Here is a 15274-nt window from a genome sequence, read left to right on the forward strand (position 1 = left end):
CAGTCGCATATCCTGGGGTCCCTCCAGAGGCCTGCAAGTTCAGGGTGGGCTGTTTGGGTACCACCTCTGCCCAGGTCATGGAGGGCCCTACATGACAGTCCCCTGAGTATGCCAGAAAGCCAGATCTTGGACTCTGGAAGGGGGCAGGTGTGTGTCTGTGCAAACATGAGCGCCCGCGGGTGTCAATTCCTGGAGAGGGTCTGGGTGCAAATGGGTTTATTCTGTGCATACCTATCCCATGTGGCTAAGTGAGGGTGGGTGTGTTGGGGGGTTACAAATGGACAGTCCCAACCAGGAATATCTAAGGAGGGTCCCCTAAGATCTTGTCTATCTTCTTCTTCCTTAGGATTTCCAAAACCTCTCTCCCACCATCTACTGTCCCGTCCTTGCGGGCAGGACTTAACTGAACTGGGGCAATGTGAGAATTTAGAAATATGTACAGGGGAGCATTCAGCTCAAAACTCCGGGGTTTGTGGGGCTCGCAAGTCCTAGGCTGGGGCCTCCAGGTGGGCACATCTGGGAGGCTGAATCTGCCAATAGGCCCCCCTCCTGAGTCCAGCTCCGCATCTGGGCGCCTCCGGCCCAGGTGCGCAGGAAGGAGGCTGTGGCTGTGTCGCGCAAAGCCCCTCACGGCCGCGAGGTGGCGCCATAGCCGCAGCAGCGCCTGCCGGCCCGGGCCGCTCCAGATAAGAGTGTGCGGAAAGCGCGGCGGGGCTGAGACGCGACCAGGACGCGGGGAGGACGGACCAGCAGGACAGACCGACCGGGGGCCCGGCGGGCGGAGGGCAGCGCAGCCACGTCCCCCCTGGATCCGCCGGCAGCCGGGCCCGGGGCTTCCGACATGCCCCCCAGGTAGGTTCTAGGGGTGGGGACCGGGAGGGACAGGGGACCCGAACAGCCCGGTCCTCGCGCGCTGGCCGCCTCGGGCGCATCCTCTGGCGCGGGCGTCCCAACGCGGCTGGCGTTCAGGGCTCCGGGTGTCGCCCCTAGAGGACTCAGGACTGCCGGGCCGCTGCTCTGCGCCGGGTTCACGGCAGGGTCAGCGGCCCGGGGCCGGCTCTGCCCGCACATGGGCTAGAGAAGCGAGGGGAAGGGAAGGGGAGCTGGCGGGCGGGGCTGGCAGGGGCGCTGCCCTCCCTGGCACAGCGCGGCGCCTGGCAGCGGGGCGGGTGGGGCGCCGACTAGGAGCTGCCACCGCCACGGGGAGGGAAGCCCGGCCGGGCTGCGGCCGCAGGTAACGGGCCGCGAGGCCCTGGGGGCCAGGCGGGGAATAGGGTCGGGCGGGCGAGCGGACGGCCGGGGAGCTCAGGGCTCGGTTCAGGCCCGGCGGCCGCCCGGCTGCCGAAATTGGGGGCCGAGAGGAAAAGCTGGGAGCCGAGGGACTGCGTCTGGTGCGCTCCTCCCGGCCTGTCTGAAGTTGGGAAACTTTTCCCCAAGTTTGGGGCGGCAAAGGTCCCGTGGAGAAGGGGCCGAGGGGAGCTGGGGAGGGAGGCGCCGGGCCCGCGAATGCAGAGCGGAGGCCGAGGCCGGGGCCGGGACGCGGGTGGGGCGCAGGCCGGGGTCAGGGCCGAAGCCGGCTGTGCGCGGTGCCCGCCCGGGGCGCTGCCCCCTCCCTCCCTTGGGAGCTGCGTGGCTCCCCCCTCCCCCCCACCTGCTTCCTGCCTCAGCCTCCTGCCCCGATATAACGCCCTCCCCGCGCCGGGCCGGCCTTCGTGCTCTGCCCGCCACGGCAGCCGCTGCCTCCGCTTCCCGCGCCACGGCCGCCGCCCGGGCCTCAACTGAGGGCCTGACAGCCCCCGGCCAGGGCGGCGCCACGGCGGGCACCGCGCTCCCCTCCTCCGGACCTCTTCCCCCAACTGGGGCAACTTCTCTCGAGGCGGGAGGCGCTTTTTTACTCGGCTCCCTTGTATCCCACTTGGGCAAACTTCTCAGCCCTGAATGACTTTTCCTGCAGCGGACATTTTCCTCAAATCGGGTAACTGTTTCCGAAAGGGTCGCTTCGCCCGAACAGTTTTCTCCTCAGAAGCCCCCAGAACCCAGGCGGTGAGCCCGGCGGTATCGGGCCTGGGGGTGCAGGCCAGCCTGGCCTCCTCTCCGCCAGCCGGTCTCGGCTCCTTTGCCGGCCCAGGCTCCCACTCTTGGAGGCCGCGGATCCTCCGCCAGTGCCCAGGCCGCGGTGCTCAATGCCCCTGCCCAGCTGAGGGGAAGGGGAAGTGGAGGGGAGAAGCGCCGCACTGGGTGCAGGCAGCGAGGGCTCGGTGCGGCTCTGACCCGGCTGGTGTGTGTCCCCGCAGGAGACTGTGCTGGGCAGACGATGCTGGACACGATGGAGGCGCCCGGCCACTCGAGGCAGCTGCTGCTGCAGCTCAACAACCAGCGCACCAAGGGCTTCTTGTGCGACGTGATCATCGTGGTGCAGAACGCCCTCTTCCGCGCACACAAGAACGTGCTGGCGGCCAGCAGCGCCTACCTCAAGTCCCTGGTGGTGCATGACAACCTGCTCAACCTGGACCATGACATGGTGAGCCCGGCCGTGTTCCGCCTGGTGCTGGACTTCATCTACACCGGCCGCCTGGCTGATGGCGCGGAGGCTGCGGCGGCGGCCGCCGTGGCACCGGGGGCCGAGCCGAGCCTGGGCGCCGTGCTGGCTGCCGCCAGCTACCTGCAGATCCCCGACCTCGTGGCGCTGTGCAAGAAACGCCTCAAGCGCCACGGCAAGTACTGCCACCTGCGGGGCGGCGGCGGTGGCGGCGGCGGCTACGCACCCTACGGGAGGCCGGGCCGGGGCCTGAGGGCTGCCACGCCCGTCATCCAGGCCTGCTACTCGTCCCCGGCCGGGCCTCCGCCGCCGCCCACCGCCGAGGCGCCGTCGGGCCCCGAGGCCGCGGTGAACACGCACTGCGCCGAGCTGTACGCCTCGGGCCCCGGCCCGGCCGCCGCGCTCTGCGCCCCGGAGCGCCGCTGCTCCCCGCTCTGCGGCCTGGACCTGTCCAAGAAAAGCCCGCCGGGCTCCGCGCCTCCCGAGCGGCCGCCGGGCGAGCGCGAGCTGCCCCCGCGCCCAGACAGCCCTCCCAGCGCCGGCCCCGCAGCCTACAAGGAGCCACCCCTCGCCCTGCCGCCCCTGCCGCCGCTGCCCTTCCAGAAGCTGGAGGAGGCCGGACCGCCTCCGGACCCATTCCGCGGCGGCGGCGGCGGCGGCGGCGGCAGCCCGGGACCCGAGCCCCCCGGCCGCCCCGACGGGCCCAGCCTCCTCTACCGCTGGATGAAGCACGAGCCAGGCCTGGGCAGCTACGGCGACGAGCTGGGCCGCGAGCGCGGCTCCCCCAGCGAACGATGCGAGGAGCGAGGCGGGGACCCGGCCGCCTCGCCCGGGGGTCCTCCGCTCGGCCTGGCGCCGCCGCCGCGCTACCCGGGCAGCTTGGACGGGCCTGGCGCGGGCGGCGACGGCGACGACTACAAGAGCAGCAGCGAGGAGACGGGCAGCAGCGAGGACCCCAGCCCGCCCGGCGGCCACCTCGAGGGCTACCCGTGCCCGCACCTGGCCTATGGCGAGCCCGAGAGCTTCGGCGACAACCTGTACGTGTGCATCCCGTGCGGAAAGGGCTTCCCCAGCTCGGAGCAGCTGAACGCGCACGTGGAGGCGCACGTGGAGGAGGAGGAGGCGCTGTACGGCAGGGCCGAGGCGGCTGAGGTGGCTGCAGGGGCCGCCGGCCTCGGGCCCCCTTTTGGAGGCGGTGGGGACAAGGTCGCTGGGGCTCCGGGGGGCCTGGGCGAGCTGCTGCGGCCGTACCGCTGCGCGTCGTGCGACAAGAGCTACAAGGACCCGGCCACGCTGCGGCAGCACGAGAAGACGCACTGGCTGACCCGGCCCTATCCGTGCACCATCTGCGGGAAGAAGTTCACGCAGCGCGGGACCATGACGCGCCACATGCGCAGCCACCTGGGCCTCAAGCCCTTCGCGTGCGACGCGTGCGGCATGCGCTTCACGCGCCAGTACCGCCTCACCGAGCACATGCGCATCCACTCGGGCGAGAAGCCCTACGAGTGCCAGGTGTGTGGCGGCAAGTTCGCCCAGCAACGCAACCTCATCAGCCACATGAAGATGCACGCCGTGGGTGGCGCGGCCGGCGCGGCCGGGGCGCTGGCGGGGCTGGGGGGGCTCCCCGGCGTCCCCGGCCCCGATGGCAAGGGCAAGCTCGACTTCCCCGAGGGCGTCTTTGCTGTGGCGCGCCTCACGGCTGAACAGCTGAGCCTGAAGCAGCAGGACAAGGCGGCTGCGGCCGAGCTGCTGGCCCAGACCACGCACTTCCTGCACGACCCCAAGGTGGCGCTCGAGAGCCTCTACCCGTTGGCCAAGTTCACTGCGGAGCTGGGCCTCAGCCCCGACAAGGCGGCCGAGGTGCTGAGCCAGGGAGCGCACCTGGCCGCCGGCCCCGACGGCCGGACCATCGACCGTTTCTCCCCGACCTAGAGCGGTCTTGTCGCCGCGTGGCCCCGGCCCGCGCCCCTAGGCGGCGGCGGCGGCGGGGGCCACCAGCAGGCAGGCACACCGCGCCCGACGACTGTAGTAGCTGCGGCAGCGTCGCCGCAGGGGCGGCGGCCCCACCTGGCCTCACTGCTTTGTGCCTTAGCCCGGGGGTGGGGGTGGGGAGAAAACCCCGGGACGGGGGTGGGATGGGGGAAGGGAGATTTATATTTTTGATATCAGCTTTGACCAAAGGAGACCCCCGGCCCTTCTCCGCCTCTTCCTGTGGTTCGTTGGCCCCCTCCCCCGGCTCCGTGCTGCTCTTGGGGGAAGGGGTGTCACTGTTGGGGCGCTCCCAGCCCTACCTCCGGCCCTTGCGACCACACCCATTCTCACTGTGAATCTCCCCGCTGGGGTCGGAGCGTCGGGCAGTTGGGGAGCGGGGAGGGGACTGAGCCGGCCGGAGGGCCCCCCGCCCCCGCCCCCGCCCGCCTCGGGACTGATAATGTGAAGTTCCTCATTTTGCACAAGTGGCACTAGCCCCAGGGCTAACCTTTCCCTCCCTCTGGAGTCAGAGGGCTGAGACAGCCCTGGCCTACCCGGTCTCCCACTCCCGCGGTGGTCCCCCCCCCTCCCTTCCCTGGGGCCCCGGACCATATTTATTGCATGCGCCCTGGGCGGCCCCCCCAACCCCGAGCCCAGGCTGGGCTGGGCTGGAACGTGGTCTCTTTAGCTCCCTCCTCCTCGTTTGTATATTTCCTACCTTGTACACAGGCTCTTCCAGAGCCGCTTCCATTTTCTATACTCGAACCAAACAGCAATAAAGCAGTAACCAAGGACCCTGGACCCAGCGGCTCTGTTCGCCCTGCACAGGGAGCTGGGTGGGCCGCACGGGGGTGGGTGCAGGGGCCCGAAGCAGCGCCCTCATACAGGTGCGGTGGCTTGGACCGTCCCTCCCCGGTCCCAGAGACAGATCAGCAAGAGCTCAGGTACGTTTCATAACTAAAAGTTTATTAAGGAAACAAATCCAGTGCTGCAAATGGGACAGAAAGGAGAGACAGGGTCTCCCACCCACCCAGTCGTCAGCCTTCACCCAGGGGAAAGGATCTCAGAGGAGAGGCCAGGGACCCTATACCCCAAAACGCCCAGTCTTCTGAGGCCCTGGGGGACTCACAGCCCCAAATCGTCGGCCATGGCTCTCCCGTACAGTTCCCCCTCCTTCTGGCATAATCTCGGGCCTCCGGGAGGGCACTGCCTTGCCCCCATCCTCTGGGCAGGCTGTATAGTCAGACGGGGTGGGGGGGGGCTCTGGGGGATTCCCCCACTGGTCCCATCAAAACTTACTCCTGGCTCCGCCTCCAAACCCTGTCTTCCCCTAAGTCCCCCTCCATCCCTGTCCCTGGGTTGGGAGAACGCTTTCCCAGTAGGAAGCCGCCTGAGTGCAGCTTTGAACACAGGTGCCAGCTGAAGAGGCAACAAAAAACTCCAAGGCGAAGGGCCCCCGGGTCAAGTTCTTCTAGGGCAGACCTAGAAACTCCAGGCTAGGCAATGCTGCTCCCGGGCGCTGGCCCACCCTACCCTCCCTCAGGCTGGGCTGGAGGAGCCTGGAAGCACCCCAGAGCACAGGGGCCTGGGAGAGGTGGTCTGCGGCAGGAAAGCTTTCTTAGGCTCCTGCCACAGGTACCGCGGGAGAAGCATTCAGAGTGAGAACCTCCATGGCAAGGCAATGAGGGGCCAGGAAGGTGAGAGGGACCAACTAGAAAGAGAAGGAGGGTGCGGAGGATGATTCGGGAGGGGGAGAGGGAGGCGAGTTGAGAAGAGTCTGAGGAAATCTTGTGAAGTGGGAACTAGAGCAAAAGGAAGGCCGATGGAGGGAGACGGAGCAGGCCAAGGCCACCCAGGAAGCATGGGCCTAAGAGCAGATGTCCTCCCTACAGACCCACGACCCGCCGAGGGGAAAACCAGTGGCCCAGCACAGCGGACCCAGGTTGATAAGGGCGGGAAGAGCAGTGGGACAGGCGTGTGTGGGGGGGGCCTAGGGCTGCTGTTCAGAACCCAAGTGGGGTCCATGGGGGAATCCAGGCCTCAGGGGGAGAGAGACGCCCTGAGCACTCTCTTCATGGCGTGACCAAAGCCTCTTGGACGCTTTCAGGACAGGGGCTCTGAAGATTAAAGGGACCCGTGATCTCACCTGCATCTGATGGAAACTCTAACCCCCTGCCCCATCTCCAGCTGAGAAAGTGGCTGAGTCCCCGGGCTAAGAGGCCTTCCCCCAGCCCTTGAACCGGACACGGGGAGGGAGAAAGGCTGAGCACCGGCGGTCGGTCTGGCTCGCCCACCTGCTGTCACTGCAGCCAGCCACCTCCCTGCTAAATCCCGGCAGCCCAGGAGGGTCCCAGCGGCTTCCGCCCGGCCCTTGGGAGGGGCTCTGTGCGGAGCAGCTGCCCCCACAGCGCGGCCACGCGTGGGGGGAAGAGGGTAGTTTACTGTCTGGGTGGACTGGTGGCTCAGGCACGCGGGCATCTCCTGTGCTACTCTGGGCGCCTGGTGGCCTCTCGGGAATGGTTCCATGGGGGTGGGCCCCGCTGTGGCCCCCTCAGCCCACCTGGGCCCACGTGAGGAAGGCCGGGATGTCCCGCACAGGCACATTCCTGGTCAGCGCCTTCACACGCAGGTTCCGGTCATCCGTCAACAGCACCACCTCCCGCAGTAGCCGGATCGGCTCCTCTGTTGGCAGGAGAGAGCAGAGGGACTTCACTGAGGGCAGGAGGCAGAGGCACTGGCTGCCTCTCCTCTTCCGGAGGGGAAAGCAGTCCTGGGGGCTCAAGGCCAGCCATACCTTGGCCCTTCCACAGGTCCTTTCCCTCGTGCCGACTATCAGCCGAGGGCGCCCCTCCGCTACCGGCTTAGGGAGGGCCAGGATGGGCCAGGGCTGGCCTTCTGCTCTGGACCCCCGCCTCCAGCGAAGGGCTGTGCTGCCTCGTGCCCTGAGAGCTGCCCGACCCGCCAGCCTCCGCAAACCCCTCTTCTCAGGACTCTGAGCTGAGAGAGCAGAGCCGGCCCTCCTATTCCTTCTGACTTCACGGCTAGTCCTGGACGCCAAATATTCCTCTCTTCTGCACATCTTCTCCACCCGCCCCCATCCCCCCCCAAGGCCAGCAGATCCACGCTTTAGGTATTCAGAGGTAGGAAGCTCACGATGGAATACAAAATGTATCCAGGGCTCCCGGGAAGTGAGGAGAGGGGTTAGCTCAGGGAGCTCTGAGGAGAGGAGGGCGAGGGTCCCGGCAGCGCCCAGCCAAGGTGGCCCTGAGGTTAGAGCCAAAAGATTCCCTCTATTAAATAAACGTGATCCGTGTGTACGGTAGCAACCTCTAGGTACAGAGAAAGGAAAGGTGAAGTCGTATGCTTCTCCCTGTTCTCTCCCTCATGTCTCTCTGTCTTGTTTCCCAGGGTAGAGCTGTGTATGTCTCCAGAGTTCTTTATGCACATTTACAAGTGTATACACTTGTTATATAAGCTTTTTTTCTATAACATTACAATCATACTCACCGTACTACTTCATTCAAATTTTAAAGATTTTAAAGTTCTTTCTATATGAGCACAAACGGACACACAAACGGATAGCCTTCGTTCTTTTTAAGCAGGATATCTTCCCCCACTTCTTTCCCCCTAATTCCCTAACCTTTTAATAATGTATTGGGGAGAATTTAAGCTGGGGCCAAGCACTCACACAAGTGACATCCCCACCCCTGCTAAGGCCCCTTGGGTGGCAGGTCCACTCCTCGGTCCCAGGCTGGGTGTTTGCTGACGGAGGCCCGGCAGACAGTGAGGCACAGGAAATGTCCTGCGGGGCTTGCTGACTGTGAGGGCTGGCGGGGCTGGGGGACTGCAAACATCCATGCCGACCTGAGCAGTTTCAGGCTTGCCAGCTCCAGGCAGGGAGGCTGAGAACTGGCTGTCAGCCCTGGGAGGAGTCTGGGGGGAAGAGGGAGGGAGAGGCTTGTGGGGTTGATGGCGGTGAGAGAAGGGGAGAGGCGGAACGAGGGTGTGGTGGGAGGTGAGCAGCTGTGGCGGACAGAGAGGGAGAGGAAGGCAGCCACGGGGAGAGGAGATGCTCTGAGACTGCTTGGCTGCTTGGGCCTGGCCCCTCGGGGTGTGTGCGCTGGGGTGGGGTGATGTGCAGTGCCATGTGGGGCTCCCAGTGGGCGGCCCAAGTCTGTCCACAGCCCCACTGGTCCTGCCCTGGGACTCAGACCAGGCGAGTCCCAGGCCTCAGGTCAGCCAACCAAGGCCCGGCATTGCTGGCAGGGGTCTGCAGGGGTTTCTGTGGATACTTTGAGACATTTTTAACAATAAACATCCTCTGTTTTGACACTGGTAACTTCACTTTGTTAGAAACCAGAGACTGTCATCTTGTCAGGCCCCATCCGCCATAATCCACATGATTTTAAAATTCAACATCGTTTACACATAAACATTTGGTGATGGTTTCTCTGTGAATCTGACAAGTTAATCTGCTAAGAATTCACACTGACAAATGGGGTTTGATTACACCAGCCGTTGCTGATGTAATTCTGATAGGGGCGGTCCCCAGGATGGCAATGGGTTCCTGTAGGCTGTTTGGGGTGAAGCGGGGGGGGGGGGGGGGGGGCGGGGGGAGGGGAGACTAGGGCCAAAGCCAAAATGTGTCTCTGCTAAGAAAGAAACAGCTCTGAGGCTGGGTGGGGCCATAGCAGTATCTGAACCGTACTTCCCAACAAGGCCTTCTGCACTCCTGCCTACCTCTCCCTCACAAGGTGCCCCTCTAGGAAGCTGCCTGGGAGCAGAGCCCAACCTCCTCTGTTGGGCTCAGCCAGGACTCCTTTTTACCACTTGAATGCTCCAAATCTGGCCCTAAGGGACAGTACATGCAAGCCACGTGGCAGGACCCCTCTGAAGAACAGCAGCTGTGGGCTCATTACCAGCCTCAGGTACAGAGACTTGGGCAGCAGTGAGGGGCTGCACTGAAGTGGCTGGGAGAAGGGCTGGAGAGAAGACAATCCCCAGGCCAGCCTAGAAGCCAAGGCTAGGAAAGCAAGCAGAGACAAGAGATGGGCGAGCACTAAGAGAAAATGACAAGAGGCTACATACACACAGACACAGACTAAATGGTGAGAATTATCAGCTCTGCTGATGACACCGAGATAGGAAATCCTTCCAAATGAAGAAATGTCAGAGTCCTGGGAGCCGGGAGCAGAAAACACCTGAGCCTCGCTGACTCTGAGGGGCTGAGGGGCCGAGGGGCCGCCTCAGAGGAGAGACGGTTCTGGGTTGAGGGTGAGGTGCTCAAGCACCCGGAAGAGAACCTCTGGTCCCCAGATGGGATTCTGCTCACCAAAAGCGTTTTGAAAACTGGGCTGAGGGCTCAGTCCACAAGCTCTCTCACCTGCCTCCAAAGGGCTATGTCACAGAACCAGAGAGACAGGAAGGAAAGGCCCACTACTAGGTGGGGAAGCACTTCCACCCCCACCCCCCACCCCCCATACAGGGTGAACATTCACAGATGAACTGCGAGGATGAGCATGGCCAAGGACAGGGCGGTGGGCCCCAGGGACCACCGGGGACTGTCCTCAGAGCGGCGGAGGACTGGGCTCAGGAGACCATGCCCCGAATAAGCTACACTGAATCATAAAGACGTTCTTGCTGTCAGAGAACTCACCGAGGACCAAAGAAAGGAAGTGGATGCATGCACACTGGGAAAGTTCACAGTCTAGAGCCCAGCTTCCTGGGCCAGGCCCATCCCTAGTTGGCCGAGGGTCCACCTGAGGGTGGGGGAGTTGTGACAGGGAGGTCTGACTTCCAGGAGGGGAGGAAACTGGGCTGGCCTCAGGCTTTTGTCAGGCCTGAACCCTGATTCCTTAAACTTCCCAGGCCAGAGTCAGTGGAGGGACCCTTCCCTAGGGCTGAGGAGGGCAGGACAAGGTAGGGAGGGGAAGGGATGGGCCCGAGGCAGAGGCAGTGCTGTACCTTTGTTGGTGGGCATGAAGTCCTTAGCTTTGTCTTTGCAGTAGTGGAGGCAGCAGGAGAGGATCAGGTCATCATTGTTGCCCTGGAGGAAGACAGGATAAGTGCCACCGGGCAGGAGGGGGCGCCATGCAGAGCAGGCACAGGGATGCTCTGCCTCTGGGGTCCTGGGGAAGGTCACTTCCCAGTGTCCCTCCCAGACATGCCCTGGCCCTGCTTGGCCAGGTCCAACTGTGCCAAGAGTGATCTAGGGGACAAGGAACTCCCCCCTCCTGGGCCTCGATGGTGGCCGTCCCCTCGGCTGCTCAGGCCAACTGGCCTTCCTCTAGCCCCTCCCTCCCGGAGACCCTGTTCTGAAGGCTGGCTCTAGGTGCTCCCTTTTTGCCCTGGGTCTCACCAGCTGGCCAGTGATGTCCTCACTGCGGAAGGCGATGGATTCGAGTTCATTGCCACGGCTGGTCAGGGCCCGTAGGCAAGAGTCCCGACTCTCGAATCGCTGCTCGAGGAACTCAATGGACTTCCGGGCCTTTTCCTGCACCACACGGGCATAGCCCCCAGCCCGGTGGTCTGTGTCCTGCCCCTTGGCCAGGCCGTCCAGCTCACTGATCACTGACGAGACACAGTCCCGCAAGGAGTCAGCCTCGGCAATCAGCAATCACGTCTGTCTTCGCCCGAGGCCTCGCTTTCCCAGCCAGCCCCTCCCCAGACCACAGAAGCCATCCTGCCCCACAGGAGTCTTCCAGTGAAACTAGGGGATCCTGGGGGGCAAGAAATGCCCTAGACTTTCCACAATGCTCTATCTTCTTTCTGCCTCTTCCCCTGGGCCCCACCCTCCTCCTGGGAGGAACTTACAGGGAGTTTCTGGAGCTGCTGTATTCAGGGGAAGAAACCTGGCCCCTCTATCGCATTCCTCAGTTATAGAATCAAATCGAGAGGGTCCCTCAGGAGAGGCGAGGGTATGTAGCGGCTAGAGGAAAGAGGCACTCTCCCTCATCCGCTTGGGCCCCCACCACGGCAGTCCAAGAGGGGCCCAGTTCCATGCCCACCCCTGCCAGAGCGCAGGGAGGTCACGAGGTGGCAAGTGGGGATCACAGCCTCACTCGCAAGGACCCTGCTATTCCCCTAAACCCCTGGCACATCTACCTCCTCTGATAGTGCACGTGTGTGTGTGTGTGTGTGTGTGTGTGTGTGTGTGTGTGTGTGTGTCTGCCTGCCTATGTGTCTGGGACACAGCTTCATTTTCTGGTGAAGATTCTTTCCAAAATTCCAGCCAAAAGCCTGAGGTCAAGTGGGAAATATGCACTCCTTGGGGGCTCCGGGAGAGTTTGGGGTCTGAGGCCTCTCAGTGCAGTGATTCATGGCTCGGGGAGTCGGCCTGAGCATGCCGTTCCATGGTGAGCCTGGCACTCACCGTCTGGGTATTCAGAGACACTTTCTGGAAAAGGCCCACGTGGGAATACACACACACAGACACACACACACCCCATGCCTTCGGCAACCTGAGGCTGCAGTGTCCACCCGATGTATGGCTGAGGTCGCGGAGTAGTGGTGGATGGGTGTATGGTACAGCGAACAGAACATCAAACATGAAAAACTGGTATTCTATCCCCAAATCTGCTTTCCTGCTTCCAAACTAAACAGGCTTCAAAGGGGAAGCTTGTTTGTGCTTCTGCACCAGGCGGGGCTTCTCGAAGCTGGGGTCAGACCTAAGGATCAGGGAGCAGGTTAAAGAGCACAAGAAACAGGCAGACGAGGCCGCCGGCTTAACCCTTCGTGCTCCGCGCACAGGGCAAGATGGCCCTGCGGCGCCTCATTGAACAGGAGCCCCCTCTACAGCCCCTGAGAGTCAAGGCCTGCCCAGCTGAGGACGCTTCAGAAAGGCTGGCCTGGATGCCCTGACACAGTTGGCATTTCCCAGTGCCCCTGGGGGTCGACCATTTGTTCTCTATCTACCGTCTCCTCTGAGTTTTCTCATATATTTGCTCCCTCCCCACTGAACCTGGCTTCCCCCACTGAACCATAAGCTCTTCAAGGCCAAGGGGCTGCAGCTCTGCCTTTCACTGGCTCCCTCGGGAACAAGAAGACTGAGCACACAGTAGGGGCACAATCGGTGCTGGTGTCTGAGGGCTCTGCCAGCCTGGGATGGTGTCTGAGGCTCCTACCAAGACTTAGGGGGCTCCTGAGACACCAGCAACCTCTCAGTTACACCATTTCCTGACCACCTAGCAAAAAGTGACCAATTCACTTTCTTATCCCTGAAAATCTCCTGGGTAGGAGAGCACAGGGACATGCTATCCTTAAAGTTGCCCCACCCCGGGACCTGGTGAGGGTAGAGGGGAAGCTGCAACAACTCGATAGTCTGGCTCTACCTTGGGCAGACAAGCTGCTCTACTTCTGAAGAACAGAAAACCTTCCCTTGGGTCTAAGGGCCTGGGTTGAAGAGGCTTTGGCCAGGCCACATGGGGAGGGGGAAGGAAGACAGGGAGGGTGGAGGCGGGACGAGGGCTGCTTCAGTGCCAACATTCTCAGGTGGTGCTAACGTGTTTCCCACAACCCCCCAGGGTTCTATAGCCTCTGCAGGGGCGGATGCTTCCTGCCCTTTGTTTCCACTCTCATCTGGCACTAAGACATGAGGGACTGGGAGGGAAGGCCCAGCGGAACATCTTGGCATGAGTGTCAGAGGTGGCTTGGCAGGCAGACTGCCAGTCTGGCAGATCTTCCAGAGGACAGGGCCCCTAACCTTGCTCCAAGTGGCTGGTGAGAAGGGGACATTAAAAAGCCTGGGCTTGCCAGCCGTCTCCCAGATACTCTCCCTCCACAGGACAGCTATCAGTGATATTAGCTGTATCAGTTACATCAGACAGCAGCCCGGAGCACAAAGCCCATCCTGCAGCTGACCCACCACAGGGCTCCCAGAACCAGAGGTGCCTTAGACAGCCCTCTGGAGATAGCCCAGCTGGGCTCCTTTGGCCTGAGGGCGGAAGCAAGCTAGCTGGGTCCTGAGATGCCGACCCTGTACCAGCACCAATGACCAGACAGTGGTAAGAGCCCAAGTGGCAGGAATCCACACGCGTGAGCCAAGGGCTTGCTCTGGAGGGTTTCCATCAGCCTGGCCTTAGGGTGACATTGGCCAGAAGAATGTTACCTCGAACCAACAGAACGATCATGAAAAGCTACAAGACAATCAGACCAAAGGCATCTAAGCACTTCAAAACCCTCCCAGCCTCCCTGCCAGACCACCCAGCAGCACTGCCGCTATCTGCCAGGGCTGAGTGTTTACCAATAACGGGAACCAGCTTTGCTGTTTTACTGCAAGCTTTATAAGGATAAAAACAAGGGCTGGGCTCATGCAGCCTCTGGTTGCTGGGACACAGGAGTCCATTTGCTCAAGCAGTTTAAGCCACGGATCAGCCATAATAATTTGAACTGCTTTGATTATTAAACAATTTTCCTTGCCCCACACATTCCCCACTTCCCTGCAAATCCTGTCTTACACACAGCAGGGTTCTGCCTGCCTGGCCCCCAGGCTGTGGGGCATGTGTGTAGAGAGGGTTACTGCACACATGCAGGGCTGCTCTGGCCTGACTCACCGATGAGGGGCACCACCAGGATGTACTTCCTGCTCTCCAGCAGCTGTGCCAGACTGGCCAGGTGGTCAATGAAGCCGTTGGTGTCTGGTACGAGGAACAAGGGTCTGATCTCGAGCTCCATCTGCCTCATATGACTCTGGTCCTCCAGGACAGCCTACAGGGACACAGAACGGTGAGTGAGCCAGTGAGTGAGTAGGCAAGGGGTGGGCGAGTCAGGGCCCTGAGTCCACGGTGTGTCAGCATCCTGCCCCTGCCCCCTCCAGAGATACAGCCAGTCCCTGTCGGGACAGGCCCGAGGGCTGGGCAAAGCACTGCAGTAAAAATCAGTGTAGACCAAATGGCTTGGGGAAACCGGCGTGACTAAAACCCTCGCACAGGACTGAGAAGGGACCTTGATGGTTATTAAAAATAACGGGTCTCTGAAAGTAAGACCTTGGGCTGAAAATCAGCGAGGGAGAGTTAGGTTCCTTGGATATGAAAGTGGTTTCACATTCGTTATCTAGGCAGCATTATACAGGGGGTACTTCTCAACCCAGACACTTTTACGTATATGTATATCCCAAACAGAATTTATTTCAATTTACTTCACTGTGTACTTAAAAAAAGGAAAGAAAAAGAATAAACTCACAGTCTACACAAAAAGAGTGATGCTGACAACTAATAATTAACACCGAAGTCTCCCACATCGGCAGGAGCCCACACGGTGGGATGGTTTAGGACCCAACTCACAGGATGTGCAAAGACCACCATCCAGACTGATGAGAATCGTCACCGTCTTCCCCCACCAGCACGGTGATCCCTAGACGGCAGTCTTCTGTGTTCTACCTGCACTCCTTTGCCACGATTCTGTACAACCTATACTCTTGTTTACTTGATGTTTTTCTTTAAATTGACTTTATGTCAACTCGTTTTTGTGGCTCAGCAAATAATATCTGTGGTAACAGGAGCCTGAGAGCCTAGGAATATGTTTACCAGCGCAAGCTGCATTTCTGCAATGAAGAGTCAGAATGTCTTCTATGCATCATTGAAAAAATCCCTCACGTAGCACCAGTGGTCTGGGCACCACATCTCGGAAGGCACACGGTCTCGCGCCTGTGAGTCTTACAGATGTTCACATCTTTCAGGGAAGTTCCATGCTCATCTGTAAAAGCCCGATCTTCTCAAGTCTGCCAGGGCCTTGTGTGGCGGCAGCCCTGTGAGACTGGCTCTGGGT

At 61.6% G+C, this 15274-nt stretch overlaps 2 protein-coding genes across 3 annotated transcripts in view; one reads left to right on the forward strand and one right to left on the reverse strand.

Moving 5' to 3' along the window:
- Nucleotides 1-638: 638 nt before the first annotated feature.
- On the forward strand, nucleotides 639-4471 carry HIC1 (HIC ZBTB transcriptional repressor 1). 2 transcript variants are annotated; one of them, XM_065897313.1, is made up of 2 exons: nucleotides 639-852; nucleotides 2295-4471. In XM_065897313.1, exon 2 carries the CDS (start codon nucleotides 2315-2317, stop codon nucleotides 4469-4471), a length of 2157 nt encoding a protein of 718 aa, XP_065753385.1. In that variant the 5' UTR covers nucleotides 639-852; nucleotides 2295-2314. The 2 variants fall into 2 exon arrangements, with proteins under 2 accessions (XP_065753385.1, XP_065753384.1); XM_065897312.1 differs by lacking the exon at nucleotides 639-852 and adding an exon at nucleotides 1939-1975.
- A 984-nt stretch (nucleotides 4472-5455) lies between these two features.
- Nucleotides 5456-15274, reverse strand: part of SMG6 (SMG6 nonsense mediated mRNA decay factor) — a 235560-nt gene continuing 225741 nt past the window's right edge. Inside the window, exons 16-19 of the mRNA XM_065897653.1 lie at nucleotides 14062-14215; nucleotides 10869-11080; nucleotides 10475-10556; nucleotides 5456-7192 (exon numbers count right to left, since the gene is read on the reverse strand). Coding sequence (XP_065753725.1) covers nucleotides 7062-7192; nucleotides 10475-10556; nucleotides 10869-11080; nucleotides 14062-14215 — 579 coding nt within the window. The 3' untranslated portion in view covers nucleotides 5456-7061. The remainder of the gene's footprint in view (nucleotides 7193-10474; nucleotides 10557-10868; nucleotides 11081-14061; nucleotides 14216-15274) is intronic.

Source organism: Phocoena phocoena, chromosome 19, assembly GCF_963924675.1.
Source record: "Phocoena phocoena chromosome 19, mPhoPho1.1, whole genome shotgun sequence".
Taxonomy (NCBI): domain Eukaryota; kingdom Metazoa; phylum Chordata; class Mammalia; order Artiodactyla; family Phocoenidae; genus Phocoena; species Phocoena phocoena.